Raw genomic sequence first — 21,642 nt, forward strand, 5'->3', positions numbered from 1 at the left:
AATTCTCAAGTGCCTCCTCGATTGCATGGTGGCAGCGGTTGGATGTAACAACCAATAAATTACAAGCCGACACCACAAGGTGCCACTACAGCTTTAATACCAATTACAAATAATATGGCACAGGAATATTCCATATACATTGTAGAATTCATAAATATACACCTGCGATAGATATTTGCATGTGCAGACTAATGCCGTCTAAGATTTTTGCTAATGTATACAATAATGAACGGCATTTTCCCCATTACATATTCTCTACATCCACTATTATACACTGTACATGCAGCGCCATCTATAGAGAGTTTGGCCACCGCGATTCCAGTTGGGCACAAGATGGTAAATACTGCTTTGAAGGCCGAGCACAAAACAAAAGAATATGTGCCATATTGAATCCAACTGAAACCTAGTTTTCCAAACTCTCTGTATAGATAGCTCTGCATGCATGTACAGGTGAACATCGAGGGTTATGTGAGAGTTAGATGTTAGTTAAAGAAAAAAAAATATTTGACAGGTTGCAAGAGCACTATCTGCATAATACCTGACATCATTTTTTGTTTTTACTCGTGATGTACTGTAAATTGGTATTTTAATAAAGAGAGAAAAAGAGTAGGCCTACATTATAAATTATCCCTCTAATAATTGAACAGATTTCTCAAATACAATCTCATATTACTTGCAGGATCAATCCTGAACATTCAAATATCAAATTTTCTTGCTAAAGATATACACATGACAAACTTGGAACTTTTAAAGCCCTCTACATGCAGCCCCTCCCTTCTCTTTTTTTAACTTCTATTATTCCTTTTCCTTTCTCTTCTCTACTATCTACTACCTTTGCTTTTCATCTTTCTTTTCCTTTGGAGGGAAAATTATACTTTGGGATCTATTTCATAATGTTAATTATGATACACATTTACCATGTCAAATCGTGTATCGTTCTTTAATTCCTTATACTATACTGGCAGGAATTAATTCCTTGAAATGCTGGAGCGCTGTATAAACGGCATCTAGGCTAAGCCGGGTAATAATAATTACACTTCGGAATAGAATTATCTGGATAGACGGCGCTGTAGAAATGCCTATTATTATTATTATTATTATGGTAATGTATTGTTATTTATTGTCATGTGCATTTTATTCATATTTGTAAACAAATTGTACAATTCAGCCTAGGCTGCAAGACAGATTTTGAATAAATATACCATTAAATATTAACAAATGATACATTCACTGGCAGTCTAACACACATCCAGCAGTCATCATGGCCTACGTTCATCTTACCAATATATAACATGCTCTTATAATATACATGTATATACATTGCATTCAGAACGTACAACAGACAGCATTACTTAATCAGAAATGGGGGAGGGAAAGGGTTTTATGGCTAGTATCATTACATTTTGAAACCCAGTAACAAAATAAAGTGAGAAATAAGGCATACATGTATGTCTAATATCAAAAAGAAATATGATATTTGATATCATATTTGAATTTACAAAATGAATACTTCCTACATGTACATGCAGAAACCCAGCTCAATACATTTAATATTCAAGACAATTACTGTCATAAATCACTTTCTGATTAAATGTCATAAATGTATTAAATCGGTCTGTTAATTATTGAATTGATAAGTATCATGTTTATGCTTGTATTGAACAGAAATAATCTAATCAATCAATTAGACATGTACTTTAACTAACAAATATAATCTATAAAGTATCAATATATTTTCATTGATATTTCTGGCAGCTGACAATTTAAAAATCTAAAATTTCTCATTGAGTAGCCCTAAATGCCTTTTTATATGAGCCATAATGCAGCAATTACCAGTCCTGGTAATGGGCAGTAGATAGTATTTCAAATGCAGTGTCATTAATTTACAAAGTGGATTTTAAAAATTGCAATTTGAGCTCCCAATTTGTTTTGTAATACAATGATAGGTGTCAGCATCATTTCTGAGATGTATAATAACTGAAAGTCACAAATTTGGGGCAGTAATTTTGAAATTGTTTGAAATAGGGTACCAGAATTTTAGAAGGTATGAATACAGAGAATATTAGTAATCATAAATTTCTGGCAATTACACACCACACACTTATTTCTCACTTTAATTTTGGGATCTAAGACAATAACACTAACTTCTAAGTACAGTGGATATTCAAAATGTTTGCCATGCCATCCTTAAGCTGAAATTTTGGCAACTTGTAAATGTTCATGGGAATCACGATAATGATGTTTTAGTTTTTTATGATTTGCATCCTTTGTTTTGTATGATTTGTTCTTCTATGTAATTCTTTTGTACCGGTATACACTTTGTTTTGCTGAATTAGATAATAATAATAATAATAGTATTACAGTCAATGCTAGATTCATTAAAAAGACATCAATCATCTTTAAATCCAATTTTCTCCATACTTTTTTTGAGGGGGAGGGGGGGGGGGGTGCAAAAAAGTAACCAAACTGCAGAAGCAGCATTCTTTTCTGAGAGGGTATTACAGTATGTCTTGGCTGGCTGTGATGGATATCCACTGTAAATAGTATATGTTCAGGGAATCATTTGGCATGCTATCTAATGTATTCTAAGTATTAGTTTCCAGAGCCACCTGAGAATACCTAAAAATTAGACCAAAATTGGCACACATGAAAGGAAAATAATACCTCAAGTTCTTCTAAACATTAAATTTTACATCCACAAGTCTTTTGCTTATAGTATTACTTATTTACTTTTACATGTATGAGTTATTGTAATCTTTTCAACTAATAGAGTTGAGCAAAGTCAGGTTGTTTAGATAATTTCATCTAATTTGAGAGACTTTTGTGCATCCTGGTCAAATTTATAAACCAAGAGCTAAGTAGTAAAAAAAGAAGGAAAAACTCCTCTACAAAATTCATAGTTTTATCTACCGACACCATATACATGATGGTAATTCCAGTCTTGAGCAACTAAACTGATTCTGTTATTTCCCCAGTTAGATACATCTTTTCCATATGAATTTTGCACAAATGACAGTTAGCTCTTTGGCTAGACTAGTTATAATTTGTTGGCATGTGATGTGTGCTAGTAGTAACTCTAATAGTAAATAACTAATAATCATTCCCCCATAAAGACTAAATCAAGATAATATTGGACTGTTTGATTTAGCTTAATATTGTTATGCGCTACAAGTCATCTTGTTTTATATAAACACATTAAAACCCATTGTGGTATGATTATCATTCAATTGACAATGATTATGTGTACATACTGTACTATCAAGAAATAATGAAAACATATTAGGAAAATATTTCTGACATAATTTCTAACTTTCATGTATATCAAATAGTATAACTACAATAACAAAATGCAAATTAACTGCAGCAAGCCAAAAAATGTGTATCTAGGTTCATAAAATAATACTATGCTATTGCAGTGTATTTATATATATTTGTTTAAATAGTTATGTTTAAATATAACCTCAAATTTTCAGTTTCATTCAAAGGTAAAAAATAAAATCAGGGGAAATTTAAAAACTAAAACTTCCTATCAGACAGAAATTTGTTATGACCACCGGTCCTAGCATCTTACACACTAAAGAATGAAGAAAAAACAACTCCAGAAAAGGTTTTCATGCCCTTTGAAAATAAATTATTGAATTTAATTGCCCACTGTAATATTTATTAATGTCAAACAGCTGGGCCTAAACCACCAGTATATGCAATTTTCAAGAAAGAGAAAATAAAAGTAGAGAGTAAAGTTAGTGTTAGTGGCTCTGGTGTCTGTATGGCAGGTTGACCTGACCTTTGCTCTGGCGACCCTTGCTCCGGACTATTTAATCACAGATAGAAGGTAACAATTAGGGTTTGGGGAATTTAAAGATATAGACCGGCCGTGGTAAAGTTGCGGTTCAAGGGTTTTAGGTACAAAATATCCATTCAATATTGTTTAAATATTGCCTTCAGAGGTTTAGATGGCAATACTTCAACAAAAAAGCAGAAACATACGCCCAAAATGTTGAAGTGTATTCGCAATATCTATCCAGGCTGGATAAATATTAGTATGCGGTTTCCCGGCAAAATTTGTTTCATCACATATTAGTCAAAACATATTCTTTCACATGATTGGTAATAAGAGCTTCCATTTAATTTTTGGAGAGGGGGGCATTTCCAAAACTGTTCTATACCTTTAATCTGAAATTTGTAGGATATTGACAACAGAGCAAGAGTCGCCAGAGCATGTGTCTTGCAACCGTATGGTAGGTGAAAGGTAATTGGTTAATTAGGTATGCATGCCAACATTCCATGATGCAAAGAGTGCTCTGATTGGCTACTTATCCGACCTTTGGCCTTCTCTTCATCTGACTTGTCTTTGTTCTTCACTGCCTCGTCTGTGCACAATCAAGTTCAAGTTCTCTTACTTAATTTGTCTTTCATTGTTCCATGCAAGTATATTTTTCTTCACACATGTATCTTTAGTAATTATTCATGCACACTGTTGGTATACAATATACTTGAAATATATTTCCCATTCTCATACACAAGGTACAGCATATTTCCAGTAATATCAGACTAAAATATTTTTCTTTTCTTCCCATGTCATTTGAAATTACATCACTGCATTTTGTGTACAAAAATAACAAAATCTATGCATTTACCTCACACTCTATCAAGGGACTTACAAGTTCCCCCTCTATTGTAGGATCATGTCGCATGTATATTTGATTTCACACAAACACCTTTTACAGCACTTGCAAAATACAGACTGAATTTTAAGACATCTTACATACAATTTTGTTCTCTTAATCAAATTTCCTGTGGCTCTTGCAGAGCAAGACATATACATAACTGTAATAGGAGATTACACAAATTGTGAGACTGACCATATTTATTATTAAAGCACTAAATAGTTGATTTACAATCAGTTACAGGTACTCTCTTTTGCCCTTTATATACAAGTAGTTCTACAAAGATCTCAATACACATCCCACACATCCCACATGTCTTAGCAATCAATCACCAAAGACATTCAAACATCATACAAGACTAAATGTGGCGGGTTCCATAAATGTACTACCAGTGACTAAACCAGTGAAGACCTAGGCCCCATTTCATAAAAACATGTCATCAGTGACAAATTACAGCTTTTGTTATAAGCTAGTGAAATCCTTGCTTCTGATTGGTTATCAGCAGATTAAATTACACACATATCAATCGCCCAAGCAAACCAAACACTGTTGGATAGACAGAGTGCAGCCTCACCTGCAAGAGAGCTGACATGCTTCATACTATGTTGTCTGAGGTCCTTTCAAGGCTGATACAACCAATCACCAATCAGTAATAACCAGTACCAGCTGGTAACAAACAGAAACAACCAGTTACAACCAGTCACAACCAGATCTCTCATGGCATCACCACACACTCCATAGCATCCTGCACATCAGTTTATACCTAAGCCATTTAAATATTGTGGGAGAGACAGTGTAAGTAAGACTTTACCTGCAAGAGAGCTGACATGCTTCATAGCATGGTGTCCGAGGTCTTTTCAAGGCAGATACAACCAATCACCTATCATTAATAACCAGTACCAGCTGGTAATAACCAGTTACAACCAGTCACAACCAGATCTCTTAAGGCATCACCACACACTTTATAGCATCCTGCACATCAGTTTATACCTAAGCCATTCAAATATTGTGGGAGGGACAGTGTCAGTAAGACCTTACCTGCAAGAGAGCTGGCATGCTTCATAGCATGGTGTCCAAGGTCCTTCAAAGCCGTTACCACCATCCTCATGTGATCGGCACTCTCATACAGAGAATTCTGAACCTGTAATCCAGAAATGAAAATTTAAATCAGCTCATATGGAATAGTTTCTTGGCAAAGAAATAAGGATTATTGTTATTTTTAATACATATTTCAAGCACAGAAGGCTGTTAGTACAATTCGAAACGCACCTCCATTTCAAATAAAATGAGGCTAAACTGGTTGGTGCCATTCGTTAATCATGTGACTATGATTTTAAAAAATAACACCCCAAAAATTAATAGTGTAAAAGAGCAGAGCCAGATCAGCAAAATCGTTCAAATACCTCTATACCAGCAAAAATTAAGTAAATATCATTATAAAAACACACTGTTTGGGTTCCCTGTTGCCCCAGCCCAGCTTAAGAGAGAGATCAAAAATTTTATCATAGTGGGGTATATAAAATATCATTACAACAAACTATCATTGCATTATAAATGTACACAAAAGAATATTAGCATTCACAATATATTCATGTGATACAAAGGCATGTTGTGTTCAGTTTAATAAAATCACAGATTTCAATACTAAATTCATGAACAAAATAGGATCACAGGAGGATATGTACATGTTATTAATTGAATGGAATGAATTATTAAAGCATGACATACATCGACTCCATAGGATATGGAAGTAGGTCCAGGACTGGGGCCATCCATGGTAGATTCCAATGCTTGGCTTGGCAGACGTCGACGGATCTGGACAGAAAAAAACAAATAAAAATCTGGATTTATATAGCGCTTAATACGAAATGCCGTCTCTAGCGCTTGACAGATATTATTACCCTGGTTATCGGATTCATTCACGCACAATTTGCATCATCCCTTCTCCCTGGGTAATATTCCTACCATATGGTCACTGTGACGGCATGTGGCAGTTAAACACAAAGGCTTTTATCATCCTACCAGGTCCTCATTTTTCTCCTGGGTATGGAGTGGCAAATGTAGATTAATGTCTTGCCAAAGGACAGATATAAACAGAGAGGGATGGTACTAACAAGCATAGTTTGTTGGTTTTCAGGGGTTAAATGAATTAAAATTTACATTGGTAAATCATAGAGCAGGAATAAACATAACAGACAAAAATTACATCATTCCTTTAGAGAATTTGAGCTTTCATCAGTTTATACTTAAATAATCAAATCTAAAAAAATTTAGTGATTTGATACATATACACATACAAGTACGACCTGGCATGTGCAGGTAATTTGTGTACACTTTTCTAAATAAACTTGGTCATTTTACATTTAAAACAATTGTGAAGTGAGAAAATAATGAAGATTTTTGTCATGAGACCCATAGAAGTGTGTAAAAAAAAACAGGGAACTTACCCACACAAACCATAAATCTGGACCCCTATGAAAAACTGAGTGTAGACCCCTTATATTCAATTTCGAAAGGGTGCAATGCTTATGATTAAGCACACACATAACTCACCATTCTAGCAAACTGTTTGAGATCGGTGTTGGTGCTCTCCATATCACGCATTAGGATAGAGAAATCAGCCGTCTCCTGATTGGCCTGTTTGAAAGATGCAAAAAAGAAAATAATGTACAACGTAATATACCTGCATTGAACTGGGTATATCACACATTTTACTAGTAAAACATAATGTGTGTCATGATTGAATTTTATTGAATTCATTTAATCACGGTAAAACCCACATTAGCGTAAAAAAACTGCTTTAATGTTACAAACATAAAACAGATCATAAAGGCACCAAATTGAAAATAAATATATAAGAAAAACAACTTTAAGATGACATATATCAATTAAAGTGAAGAGAGTTCAGCTAATACACAAAAAGGAATCTGTCTTATCAATCAATTGTATATCCTTATGTACTCTGGCAACAATCACCCCCAGAATCACTTTTTGTTTTCATTTTTCATTTCTCTTACTCTTCATCCCCTGATTCTTGCTTTATAAAAACAATGAACCAACGAAACAATAATTATAATAAGGCTCTAGTGTAGTTTTGTATCCATTTTTTTAGCAGTTCCATATCCATTCTCAGCAAAGGAATTTTAGCCAAATTTTTTACTAATTTTAATTATAATCATATATTGCATTTTCCACCCGCATTTGGATCACATCCGACATCAGGAAGCCTCCGTTTAGGGCTTCGATGTCGACGTTGTCGCTCAGTACCGTCTCCGCGCGTTAGCTTTGCAACTCAAACTGAAGCTATCAGTCTAAAATTATGCAAGCTTCTCATATAGTTTATGCCATCGTGTATGTGCGTAATACCATAAAGCATACGCGAAGTTTGCATAATTTTAGACTGATAGCTTCAGTTTGAGGTGCAGAGCTATAGCGCGGAGACGGTACTGAGCGACGACGTCGACATGGAAGCCCTAAACAGGGGCTTCCCGATGTCGGATGTGATCCAAATTCAGGTGGAAAATGCAATAGACCTAGAATCTACATGTATAGATCTATATGATTATGATTAAAATTAGTAAAAAATTGGGCTAAATTCCTTTGCTAAGAATCGATATTAAACTGCTAAAAAACTGCTTTAAAAAATGGATACGAAACTACACTAGCGCCTATAATAATAGTAGGGTCTTTTATAGTGCGCATGTCAAGATAGAAAGTAGCACATATAGATTATCTTGCCAATGGACACCGGGGGGTCCAGGGTTTGAAACCAAGTCAAAGTGCCCTTTGGTAAGACATCAAACTTTTTTAACAAGTCCCTCGGAGAGGAATTAAAGCTATTGGTTCCCTGGTTGCTTACTTATAGCATACACATGCTTTCTTAGCATTCTGTTTGTTATTTTAATTTAAAAAACTGTTTTTAAATCAAATACCAGGTTGGAATTCAAACCCTTAACCTCCTGACTGAAAAAATCAAATAAATGAACAATTATACCATGGCAAACAAACGCATTAAAAGCATGGAACTCCCTAGGGGCATGCCCATGTTCGAGTATCTCGATAAAGTTCAGTGAGGACTTTAACAGCGTCATGGTATAAAGGGTTTAACACGTTCTTTCAATACTTATTATACACCTAGCAGGAATTAATTCCTTGAAATGCTAGAGCGCAGTAATTGCCGCCTTGCTAAAGCCAGGGTAATAATCGGGCAGCACCAGGAGCGTCAGGACGTGGTGGGCATGTGCGCTACAAAAGAAGCCATTATTATCATTATTATTATCATCATCTGTTATTGTATAAATTGATATTGTATAACTGTGTTTAGTGGGGGCACGCTACAAGAGTCCTATCTCGCACCCCGGGTCAACGTGTCTGACACGGCTGGTTGTAGCAACTACTCCAAAGATCAAGCTACTATTAATCTTGGTCTAAGGAGACACGAATGAGCGAACAAACTGACCTGCATGAGGACTCGCAGCTTCTTGACCTCGAGGGCGACACAGTCTGATCCAGAGGACATGAGAGAGACGTGGTTGGCCATGAGGGTGGTGGTGTTGATCTCCTCCTGGAGCAGATGGACACTGTACAGGTGCTCCAGGTACTCAATGGCTCGCTCCAGGGACTCCATGGAGACATTCTCATCAAGCTGGAGTGGAGAGAGGAAGAGTTTGGGGTGAGCATTTTTGTTCAGTTCAAGAACAAAAGGATGAATGATAATGAGAGAAAAACAGTCAAACCTGTCTAAAGCGACCAACCAAGGGAAACACAAAAAAGGGGTCTTTAAAGCAGGTGGTCTTTGTAAACAGGTGGTCTAGTACACGTTTCAATGAGAAACCATTTTTAAGGGAAACAACAGGTGGTCACTAAAGCAGGTTTGACTATAATTATCTTCTGGATTCAAATAACACTTGCATCTACAACTGTGTCTTTAAGTACTTTTGTATTATAACCCCTGTCATTGGATTCGGACATTCTCCACTCCCTGGGGAGCATTCCTGCCCAGTGCCAATTTAAAGATGCTCACAATGCTGAACAAACCACAATGATCTTGGCACCCTCCTGGGTACCCATTTTATCACCTGGGTGGAGAGAAGCAATGTAGATTGTATGCCTCGGGTAATGGACGTAAGTGCCGTGCCTTGGATCGAATCCATGACCTTTGCAACTCCAGTCAAGAGTTTACTTGACAACGGCATATCTACACCTCTGCTAGTGATATTTTAAATGTATGATGTACAGAGTGCATGGCGGGCATACTTCGATGCAATTACATGTCCAATGTTTTATCGCCCCTCATCAATGGATTTCAAGCCTGCACACAAGTGAGTAAAATCTCCCATCCCTACGGAGTGTTCCTGCCATAACATGATGATGAGGGTGGTGACTTACCTGATCCTTTCTCAGGAGATCAAGCATGTGATCCACACATCGTTCATGGGGAGCTATCTCTGGGAAAAGGGTTCCAATCTTGCAGAAGAGCTCCACACTGCAGGTATTCAGAGCACTGGGAGAGAAACAAATAATTAAAAGGGAAAAAAAACTATCATATAAAAAACAAAACATACGGTTTATTATTGATCACATCTTATTCTTTGGAAAAACTTGAACTGTTTGATTTGAATGATATGCAGTAAAAATAAAAATCCTTTTCAAAACACAAGAAAGAAAAAGAAAAAGAAAGTTTGATAATGACAATAATCAATGCTATTATCAAGTGTGTTATTCATTTCATTATTGCAATATATAGCAAGCAATGTCTTGCTTCCAAGTATAATTTAAAAAATCTGTCCTGGGCTTTATAGCGTGAAGCACAAAAACTCTGGGGTCCTGATCATCACAAAAAATACCTTACATTATTTAAATCATTCATGCTTTAAACTAAAGAGCGAGTAATGAAATCTAATAATCAACCATTCCTAAAACCCATGTGGCCCAAACATTGTGGAGCATGTGTGCAGCGCTTTGTAACTGCAAGGAAAAGGCGCTATATCAAATTTCTTTTGGATTGGATTGGATAATGATATATTTATACATTTGCCACTCTCTCGACCCAGGTGTTAATGGGTACCGGTAGGAAGGAATTCCTTAAAATGCTGTGAGCGTCAAAATCGGCAGCCTAGCATAGCCGGGTAATGTTGGAGCGCCTTGAGGACCTTGCAAGGTCAATACGTGCGGTATATAAGAACCCAATATTATTATTATAGCACATTTCGCGTATACATGTTCAAATGCGCTTTACAATTATGTCGTTAGAAGAGGTGAATTTTGAGATATTTTTGGAAGGTATTGAGAGATTGCTGGTTGCGAATAAATCTTGGTAGGTTATTACACAATTTTGGAGCAGCAGTATAAAAGGCTCTGTCACCAAGTGTGGTTACTGAGCATCTTTGGAGACAGGTGGTGCAGCGTGATGCCTTGAGAGGAACAAAGGGAGTAGCGGCATGGTTACCTGATTGTAATGAGTTCAGATAGGTAGGGGAGAACCATTACGGTGAACTGTCTTGAATCTAAAAATGACTTACGTGTTGTACTTGTTGAGGATAGCTCTCAGCTTATGCATCATGAACGTGAGAGAGTTGAAGAAGGAGAGCTGCTCCCCGAAGTTATGACGAAGAACTTGCTCTCTGTCTACTGTCTCTGGTATTTCAGCCTAGGAGTACATAAGGATTCAAACATCACAACAGAGACTGTTTAATTCTAATCTCAATTGAATTTGAAAAATATTTTCATCAATATTCTGGATAGGATGTATACAAGGTCTAGTAAACATCAAAAGGTATAAACAAGTTTGAAATGCAGAAAAACTTGAGGAAAGTATTGAATCAATGGAAAAAATTCAAAGAAGTTTCCAGGAAAGGGACATTCATTCTGTCAATTACAAAATTGTATTTATGATACTACAATCACTATATTATACGCATTAATTATTGCGTTTGTTTATCAAAAAATGCATGCATATTCAAAAGAAAGACTAAAAATTTACTTAATATTCAACATATTTAATTTTGGCTAGCATGTCAGTTTAATAGCATCAAACAAGAAAGCATTCTTAGTCATTTAATAATGAGATGATATCACAAGACAGAATAGCCCCGCCATGGTCACAGTGAGATATAGTCACATGACATACTATCTCCCTCTAGCTTACCTTGTCTTTGACATGGTTGATGAGAAGCTTAGACTTGGCCAGCATACGAGACACCAGCATCAGCACATGAACACAGTCATGGTCACCTGACAGTGAGAAAAAGTCACATGATTAGTCACATGACATGGACAAATGTTAATTTTTAAAGTATGGTAATAACAGAACTGTCTTATTCTGAGCACAAGAGTAGATCTATTTTCTCCTTCCTTCCCAAGTGCTCAGCAAGACAGAACACATGTATGAGTTGTCTATGCATTAATCAAACAACTAAATATCTAATGGCAGTTTAATAGCAGCCACCTAAACCCATTAGCAACTAGAGATTTTGTAAAAAAAACGGACGAAAACAGCGGTTTCGGGCGGTTTCGAACGGTTTAGTGGCTAAAGGGTTAATCATATATCGGTATTTACACCATAGAGTACTTAGTGCGGTATGGTATGTAATCCTGTAGGATTTTTGTGCCATAGTTGATTTTTTTATTCTTTCTGTTTTGGCTTCAAAAGGGTTCCAATTGGCCAAAAATGGGGGTTCAAATTTTCAGACCCCTCCTTCATTTCCTGGGGGGGTCCATATTGGGCGCCAAAATGGCTTATATAACGCGCAATACGGAAACTTGGTGTCTTCGGGAAAATTTGAACCCCATCAATTTCTGATAGCTTGGACCCCTATGAATCCAAAAATGCACAAAAGTCAACTTTGCCACAAAATTCTACGGGAGCTGTTTCAGTGACATACCGTACAACAGTAACTGCCTAAACTGGGAAATTATGTTTCTACTAGATTTAAACAAAACAGTAACATGAATACTGAAACTTTAGTTTTAAATCAAATAGAAACTCAAGGGGCTCCTTTTGGATGGTCCATTAAATGTATAATTGAAATGACAGATTTCAGTGGGCAAAAAAAAGGACCTCTTGTAACAAAAATGTTATAATGCTATGAAATGGAAGGAGCATAATACTAACCTCCTCTGCGTAGGAATGAGTCTGGCATAAAGGATGTGAGAAGACGGATATGCTCATTGGCTTGATTCACCTCCAGCTTACGAAGCTCCACCTCGATAGTCTGTGACATATAAAAGAGAGAGAGAGAGGGTGAGACAGAGAGAGAGGGAGGAGAGAGGAAGAGGGGAGGAGAAAGGAAGAGGGAAAGCGAGAGAGAGAGAGAGAAGGAGAGAAGCAGAAGCAGAGGCAAAGAGGCAAAGAGAAAAAGCAGGAGAGAGAGAGAGAAAAGCAGAGGCAGTGAGAAAGAGTAGGAGAGAGACACAAAGATAGAGAGAGAGAGAGAGAGTGAAAGGGAGATAAAGCAAGCGTAACAGAGACGGAGAGAAAGAGGATGGAGAGAAGGAGATATATAGAGAGAAAGATATAGACATTGGGTGAAGGAAGAAATAATGAGGGATCGAACATAAGAGTTACATAAAATACAAACAATAATTCAAAGACAAGTTCTCAAATGATTATTACTTTATTCCATAGACTACTGAATGCTCTAATTCACATTAGGTATATAAAGTGACCCCCGGTTACCTTTATAGGAAATGGGTGTATAATACTCTTTTCCACTCCAGGTACTCATAGACAGGATTAAACCTGTATTAGTACTCATAACCTATCTATAACAGATGGATGCAAATTTGAAGATAAAGAGATAGACAAATGGAAAAGAGATGGAGAGTACCAAACAGAGATACACCCTGTGAAGGTGAGATAAGTGACATTTATATTTTTTCTTAATAAAAGACAAAGTACAGATCATCGATCTGACTCCAAAGCACATGTCATCTATATCTATTCATGTCTGGCATTTGTTGCTTGGATTAGAATCCTTATATCACAACAGATGCTGAATAAATCAATGAAACAAATGTCATCAAGATGTACAGCTCTATCTTCCTACCTTAGACTGTGCCTTTGCTTCAGCAAACTTGGTGGTGAAGTCATATGCCGGAACCTCAGACGGAGAGACATCGGTTTCACTGGACTGGGTCTGGTTCATGAGCTCACGATTCTTCTCCTGTTGGGACAACATCATTAACATTAAAGATAGAACTGATGATCAAGAAATACAATACCTTTAGATACTAGTAAGGAAGTATTTTTCAGAAGACTGCAGAGCACACTTTAAAGGCATCGTTTAACAATGTTAAATTTGAGATGCATGGCCCTACGTGTTATCAGCGTCTGTGATATGGTGTAATATTAAAGTCCAAACAAAAAAATGCACTTCAAAATGATCATGAAGTGCCTTAAAAAAGAAAAAATCTTTGAGTGATCGGTTTTACCATATTCATTTTCCCCAATAGACAGTAGTGTTGTAAAAACCGTTTAAAAAACTTATTCTGAAATTTCTAATTCCAATCATAGATTTCTTGATAATCAGACAGGCGATTGGCTTGTAAAAGTCATGGGATTCATGTATGACCTAAAGGTTTATAATTGTGATTGCAGCATGAGCTAAATCACAGATTTTTTTAAGAATCTGAGGCAAAATTACCTAATCCCTTTAAGGAAACAGGGACACCATTAGCTTTTGATCAATAAGGCTGACAAGAGAACTACATACATAAGCTAAATACATTCTGCACAAAAAGAAGGCTAAATAAGCTAGAAAGAGGTTTCACTTCAGGTGCCTAACATCAGATAATAGCTTAAAACATGGTACCCCTGTGAATATCAATATTTATCATTGCCTAGGAACACACCAAGAGCATATCCCAACAGGGGTATGAGAAATCTTACCTGAAGGGATGCAGTGAGCTGCCTGAACTTGGCGATGGTCTCCTGATGATCGTGGGTGTTCTCCTGGAACTGGTTAATCTTGATTTGATATTGAGATACCTGACTCTTGGACATGTCTAGCTCCTCCCTCAGCTCCATCTCTGTCTCCCTGGCGTTCTCCTGGAGCTCTTCGTTCATGTCATTCATCGCTTCCTGTCATAGAATGAAAGAAAAGAAGGATATTAGGATATTTTAGCGTCAAGCAACGCCTGGCTGGAATGCTCCCCAGGGAGTGTGCGGGCAAGTCCTAAATCCGATGGCCGGGGTAATAGTATATCTGTAAAGTGCATAGAGACATTGTATTAAGCGCTTTATAAGCGAAATATTATTATTATTATAGTGATATCTAGCTCCTCCTTCAGCTCCATCTCCATGTTCCTGGCATTCTCCTGGAGCTCCTTGTTCATTTCACGCATTGCTTCCCATCATATTGAATCAAAGTAAATACTGTTTTAATTTGGTTAAGATGCTAATTGACTTTTAGAATGACAGTATAAAACACCTGGGGAGTGTTTCACAGAGACTAAGATTGACTTTAAGTTGGACTTAACTATGGCTGGCTGTTCATACCACTAGTTGCTCTCATCATTATGATCTTTAGAATATATTTTTTCCTTCAATAATGCAGTATCAAAGAATGTAAATTCTGTAGATTTGGGATCATGATACGTCCCTTGAGAGATCAATGCCTGTAAATGGTGAAAGAAAATAGTGGCATGAACAACCTGCCATAGTTAAGTTCAACTTAAAATCAATCCCAGTATTTGTGAAACACTCTCCTGATCTAAACTGCTATGTTGGTAAACAGTTCTTCAAAAACAACCATTGAAATAAGACTTTTTATAAATAATTTTTCACAAACTTTCGATATCATCTATCATATGGACCTCTTAAGTAATACCAGAGTCAGTGAGTCACACCACTAAACCGACTCCAGACTGACCAAATCTTGGCCACTCAAGGTTCTGTATGCAGTCAATAGTCAGTCTGGTGTTGGAGTTTTAGAAGCTTAAAAACAAACAAACGATGAGAGAAATCTTGTTCCCCCCTCCTTTCTATATCAATCAATATAATACATGAACTTCTTGGAAATGTTCACATATATGGGGGGCTTTTTGCCAGATTCTATGAAATCATTTCAAAGAGCCGCATTTTTAAACAAAATCCCACAAGAACTTCTCTGTACAAAAGAAAGAGGAAAAAATAATGCTGTCTCCACATTATCAGTTCCTAGACTACATGTAGCCTTGCATCCCCAAGTCCTAGTGCTACTCACCAGATCAGCCATGGTGGCCTCTAGTTCCTGGAACTTCTCCTCCATCTCCAGGTTCTTCTCAGTCAGACTCTCTACCATCTCCTCAGCTCCTAGAGCTGCATCAACCTACATGAACGACAAGATGATGTATTTCCATAGCAACATCATGTACGATGTCTTTCCATCATGATGTCATAGTAAAGATGGTCACTAAGTTGCTACTTTGATTTTTGATCTTTTATTCTTGTGTTTGTTAAAGACTGTCTTGTATTATTTTGAATATTTGTAAGCCAATACCATGACCATAATTTCTCGAAGACAATGTTGCAATTGAACATCAACAGCACTACATGTATTAACATCTTTATAATGATTTCCTTATATGGAAGCACATACATGACATATCGCATAATGTGCATTCAAACATGATCAAACTACTAAAGCTTTTTATTCCCCCGAGTCAAAGCTGGAACACATAAACTCTTTCTCAATAAAGGGTTTAATACAAAGGCCTTGATAGGAAAAGTACAGGTACACTTCTATGTTGCATACTATAAATATCCTTATGAAAACAAAATCATTCTAAAGCAATTCACTTGTATTCAAATTGTGTTTTCAACATCAAATGAAAATACCCTTCATCAACATAATGATAATAATAACAATTTGGATTTGTATAGTGCTTAATACGGTATATCGTCTCTAAGTGCTTTACGAATACCATAACCCCGGTCATCTGATTCATTCAGGCACAATGTGCACCTTCTCCATTCCCTGGGGAGTATTCCTATGATATGGTCACCATAAATAAATAAGGCAATCAAAGCAAACTTTTTCACTTAAGGATGAAAGAAAAAACTCACCTGTTCCTTCAGTTCTATGACAGTGTTTTCTGCATCCTGGAAGGGGAAATACAAAGTAGAATGTTTTGAAATTCTTATCTAAACATAAAATCCAATACAACAAATACAGACACAGCTAAAACTTTTCTATAAAAAGCACACCGTCGTTGAAAAAAAAATTCCTATAAAGGATATCAATGATCCCTATTAAAGTTGTATCGAACTTTTGCTGATGTGTAAACTCTCAATTTCTGATGTTATATAAACTTCTTTATGTATGTGTGCTCGAAGGATGACTAGCACTAGTGAATTAATCTACAAACTAACATCATCATTATCATCTTCACCATCATCACTATCACCATCCACAATATCATCATCATCATCTTCGTCCTCAATGTCATCTTTGGAATGTCTATGGTTTCTATGGTTTCTCCTTGAGTTCTAGCATAAGTTTCTTCTTGCCCTTTATCATAATTCCCGCCATACTACTTTCATCATCATCATCATATCACCATAATCATTGTCACCTCTATCATCATCATCATCATCATCATCATCATCATCATCTTTGTCCTCAATGTTATCTTTGGACTGTCTATGGTGTCCATACCTTGAGGGCTTTGTTGGTGCTGTCTTTCTGTGCCTTGATGTCCTTGAGTTCTTGAGAGAGCTTCTCCTTGTCCTTCTGTGCTCTCTGATGCTCCTGCTTCTCAGTGTTGGACAGGTCACGCAATCTGTATGAAAATGATTTATCATTAATACATCAATATGTTATATCCCATACAATTTTGGATTTACACAAGATTTAAATCAATTTTTGAGCTTCTATTTTGTTTCAATGCTTGTTCGTTCTTTCGTGTCTCCTTAGATGAAGATTAATGTAAAGTTCCTAAATTAAATTAAATTAAATTATGTTCTTCCATCTCCCGACGGCTGGGATGGTCGTCTCATTTACCAGGGCCAAGTCTTCATCTGTGCAACCAGTTCTGCCGCATTGCAAGATGTGGTCCATTGTCTGAGTCTCTCCGCAGTCGCATAGAGTATCTGTTTCCATGCTAATCTTCTCCAACACAAGGGGAAGAGCATGCAGAACTACACAAGTGTGTACCCATGTGTAGCTGATTTGTCAATAGTTCATTTTAAAGACTGCAAGACATACATTAATATCTTCCGACATTGTTATAGATGACGCTGAATACACCAGTGTGAGACCTGCACACGCACAAAAACAATTGAGAATACCCTTTGGAATAGAAATGACATTTAGAGAATACTCACTTGACCAGAGCTTCCTTGAGACGATTATTCTGCTGCTCAAGCTGCTTCAGTTGGTAGCTTGCAGAGGCTCCTTCCGTTCCTTGATTTTAAATAGAAGAAAAACGATAACAGATAAGTAAAAAGTCATGATCTGATTTATTTCACATTTGAAAGTATAATAATAATAATAATAATAGGCATTTCTATAGCGCCATCTACATGTATCTAGAAATTCTATTCCGAGGTGCATTTATTATTACCCCGGCTTAAGCCTAGCTGCCATTACAGCGCTCCAGCATTTCAAGGAATGAATTCCTGCCAGGTACCCATTTACATCACCTGAGTTGAGTGTGGTAAATGTAGATCAATGTCTTGCCAAAGGACATACCGGTATACCAGTTTAATTGACTCTGAAGTGCTCCCTTTCCACTTGCAATGCAGCTACAAACCAACTTTATGTGAAAGACATTTATGTGTCTTGGTCACTCTTCAAATAGATATGATTTCGCCATATAACCCACCATTATTTTCATTATTACACATATATTCACCATTCATTATTCAAGATCATCAACATTACAATTTTCCATCATCATCATCATCACCATCAGCTTCATCATCATCACCATTATCTTCATCATCATTGTCATCATCATCATCATCATCATCATCATCACCATCATCATCATCATCACCATCAGCTAAATCATCATCATTATCATAATTGATATCAACATCATGAACTTCATAATCATCATCATCATCACTATCATCATCAACATAATTGACGTCATCAACATCATCAACATCACCATTGACATCATTACTATCTTAATTAAAAGCACACACAATAGTCACCTCCTTCTTCGATCTCACTGCGTAGCAGCTCAAGGTCAAGGGTCAACTCCTCCACCTGCTCTTTCAGGGTGTCCACTTCCTGCTGCAGGGTGTCCGCCTTCTCCTCGGCCATCTCCTTGTCCAGGGTGGCCATCTCGATGGTCTCTGCCACACCGGCCATCTCGTCAGAGTGGCGCTCCTTCTCCTCCACGGCCTCCCTGGCCTCCGTCTTGGCATCCTGGAGCTGGCGTTCAAGGTCCACCTTGGCCTCGATCATCTTGGATTTGAACTCTTGGAGCTAAAGACCATAGAAACAGGAATAAGTTATGAATAATAATAAAAATAATAATCCTCTTTAACATTGTCCTCCCATCCATATCTCCCTCCCCATCATTCCCCTCCTCATCATTAAAACCCTTCCCCCTTCTCTTCTCACCTGCTGCAGTTGAATCCTCATGATCTTCTCTCCCTCCTTCAGCTTGGCCCTGTCCTCTGCCCTCTTCATCTTCAGCGTCTCCAGTTTCTCATCCCTATCATCCCCCCCCCTCCCCTCCTCATCATCAAACCCCTTCCCCCTCCCTTTCTCACCTGCTGCAGTTGAATCCTCATCTTCTCCCCCTCCTTCAGCTTGACCCTGTCCTCTGCCCTCTTCATCTTCAGCGTCTCCAGTTTCTCATCCCTATCATCCCCCCCCCTCCCCTCCTCATCATCAAACCCCTTCCCCCTCCCTTTCTCACCTGCTGCAGTTGAATCCTCATCTTCTCCCCCTCCTTCAGCTTGGCCCTGTCCTCTGCCCTCTTCATCTTCAGCGTCTCCAGCTTCTCCTGGAGGTCCTTCACCTCCATCTTGAGGAACTCTGCCTCCTCTGACGACGCCCCATCTCCCTGGCTACCCATGGAGGCTGCTAGCTCGGGTGGAGCAGGGGCCTGAGCGGCCGAGGTCGGCGTGGGCGAAGGGGCGTTGGACGAAGCCGATGAGGAGGTAGACGGGGGCTTTCCGATCTTGGAGGCTTGCTTGGTCGATGGTCGTTGGATGGATTTTGGGGCTTGAATGCCAGATGGGGAGGAACTCTAAAAAAATGAACAAACAAGATTCATATCAGCCACATTCTTAACAATTACCTGTAAGCCTAAATCTAAATTAAATCCAATATATGGAGTTACATTAATTTTCAGAACTTTACTTACACACGCAAAAGCAAATGGTTCCAGAATACTTGCATGAACGTCAATCAATAATACAAGGACAAGTCTAAGCCATTTTGTCCTATACGTTTCTGAACACATCTACATGTACATCTCATTACTGTATCAAGCTGATAGCCCTTCTAGAGCTTGAGTCAGACAAAACATTGAATAAAACAAAATTTTATATCAACTTATGATCTTAATTCTTAGTAGATAGCCTTAATAGAGGTTGAATCAGACAATATGTCTAATAAAATAATATTTTCACATCAATTGAAAATTACAATGCATGTATCTTCAAAATTCAATAATTCCACTAAACAATACTTGATAACATAAGGGACATAACCTGAATAAGACAACTATCAATTCCATCAGTTTAATTTTAAATCATTGTTCAAGAATACGTTATTAGTAGTTGCATTGAATGTTAAGCATTTAATCTCAATTTGAACTTCACCCGTTGAAAGAACTGGCATAATTTAATTCATGTTTTAATTCATCATGCTATGATTAAAAACAATTTTCAAAAAATTTAAATTCAGAAGAGAAAATAGCTATAATTGAAAAAGAAGAAAACATTAAAATTGTGTTAATATTACAGAAATGAGGGATAATTAGTCTTTAAAATGACAGAAACTAAATAATTGTCATACACAAAGCTTGTGTGGCAAAATCTTTTGATGAAAAGGAAATGAAAAGAAAAATCCTGTTAATTCAATGTAGACAATGATGTATACTGGCAACAGATGAATAAAAAAGTATACACTATTGTAAATGAAGTGAAACACATAATTGTTTGCATAGCGTGGTTACTGGATATTATTTTAAATCTAACAGAAATATAGCATATATTCATCTCTTGTCAACAGTTTTCATTAGAAAGGTCTTCTATTGAACTAGCAGTGGCCTGATTTCAAGGCAAGATGTGCTCTTTTAATCTCTAGTGCATTTTTATTTTTTGCCAGAGTTTTTTTCTCTAAAATCCGGGAACTCGTTTTTGTTTTTCTTACTTCTTTTTCTTCTTGCTTTAGATCTTAAAATCATGATCTGCCTACATATTTTCAGGGTGTTTAGAAGAATTAAAGATACAGCTATAGCAAAGGAGGGCCTCTAACATCAGACATATTACCCTTGTCTGACAATATATTCTGCTACTGTAAAATATGAGGATACAAAATACTGATTTGATAATGAAAACTCAGTTCTGAATATGTGATCCGGAATGAATGACACATTAAATGGTACTATTTAGCACTGGAATATGATGTAGAAAGTATTGATTATCTCGAAAAATGGAATCTCAAAGGTCTTCATTATAATGTATCAAACAAATTCCATAGGCCATACCATCATCTTGCTTGGGCTTTTGGACTGATTTTTCAAAACTTGTTTAAAAAATGAAAGAGTAACTTTATGTGTGTTCACAATTTCAATGTTCATATCATGTCCTGTGACTGATGATCTTAACAAGTGTATAAACTAAAGGTATTGTCCAAAATTTACAAGATCAATAAATCTACTACATACTATAAGAGCTATAATTTAGACCTGTACAATATACATCTCTACAATTGTACTGTTCCTATTATGCAATATACCATACAGTAAAGCATTTGTAGCCTGCATTTTTTTTAATGTGTTAGGAAATATATGTAAAAGAAAA

At 36.8% G+C, this 21,642-nt stretch overlaps 1 protein-coding gene across 3 annotated transcripts in view; it reads right to left on the reverse strand.

Annotated features, from left to right (window-relative positions):
* The window catches only part of LOC579698 (dynactin subunit 1), a 45,333-nt gene that overhangs the window by 18,223 nt on the left and 5,468 nt on the right, over nucleotides 1-21,642 (reverse strand). The window contains exons 7-24 of one of the 3 annotated variants that reach the window (XM_030985754.1): nucleotides 19,608-19,859; nucleotides 19,226-19,309; nucleotides 18,811-19,087; nucleotides 17,974-18,052; nucleotides 17,306-17,429; nucleotides 16,714-16,749; nucleotides 15,872-15,976; nucleotides 14,557-14,748; nucleotides 13,715-13,831; nucleotides 12,781-12,880; nucleotides 11,815-11,900; nucleotides 11,189-11,316; nucleotides 10,056-10,170; nucleotides 9,127-9,312; nucleotides 7,221-7,304; nucleotides 6,396-6,482; nucleotides 5,706-5,808; nucleotides 4,323-4,370 (exon numbers count right to left, since the gene is read on the reverse strand). In XM_030985754.1, coding sequence (XP_030841614.1) covers nucleotides 4,323-4,370; nucleotides 5,706-5,808; nucleotides 6,396-6,482; nucleotides 7,221-7,304; nucleotides 9,127-9,312; nucleotides 10,056-10,170; nucleotides 11,189-11,316; nucleotides 11,815-11,900; nucleotides 12,781-12,880; nucleotides 13,715-13,831; nucleotides 14,557-14,748; nucleotides 15,872-15,976; nucleotides 16,714-16,749; nucleotides 17,306-17,429; nucleotides 17,974-18,052; nucleotides 18,811-19,087; nucleotides 19,226-19,309; nucleotides 19,608-19,859 — 2,203 coding nt within the window. Of the gene's footprint in view, nucleotides 1-4,322; nucleotides 4,371-5,705; nucleotides 5,809-6,395; nucleotides 6,483-7,220; nucleotides 7,305-9,126; nucleotides 9,313-10,055; nucleotides 10,171-11,188; nucleotides 11,317-11,814; nucleotides 11,901-12,780; nucleotides 12,881-13,714; nucleotides 13,832-14,556; nucleotides 14,749-15,871; nucleotides 15,977-16,713; nucleotides 16,750-17,305; nucleotides 17,430-17,973; nucleotides 18,053-18,810; nucleotides 19,088-19,225; nucleotides 19,310-19,377; nucleotides 19,459-19,526; nucleotides 19,860-21,642 lie in introns of those variants that run through there. The other 2 variants (XM_030985755.1, XM_030985756.1) reach the window with 2 other exon arrangements.

The sequence above is a fragment of the Strongylocentrotus purpuratus genome, unplaced genomic scaffold, assembly GCF_000002235.5.
Source record: "Strongylocentrotus purpuratus isolate Spur 01 unplaced genomic scaffold, Spur_5.0 spur5_scaffold_15, whole genome shotgun sequence".
NCBI classification, from domain to species: Eukaryota; Metazoa; Echinodermata; class Echinoidea; order Camarodonta; family Strongylocentrotidae; genus Strongylocentrotus; species Strongylocentrotus purpuratus.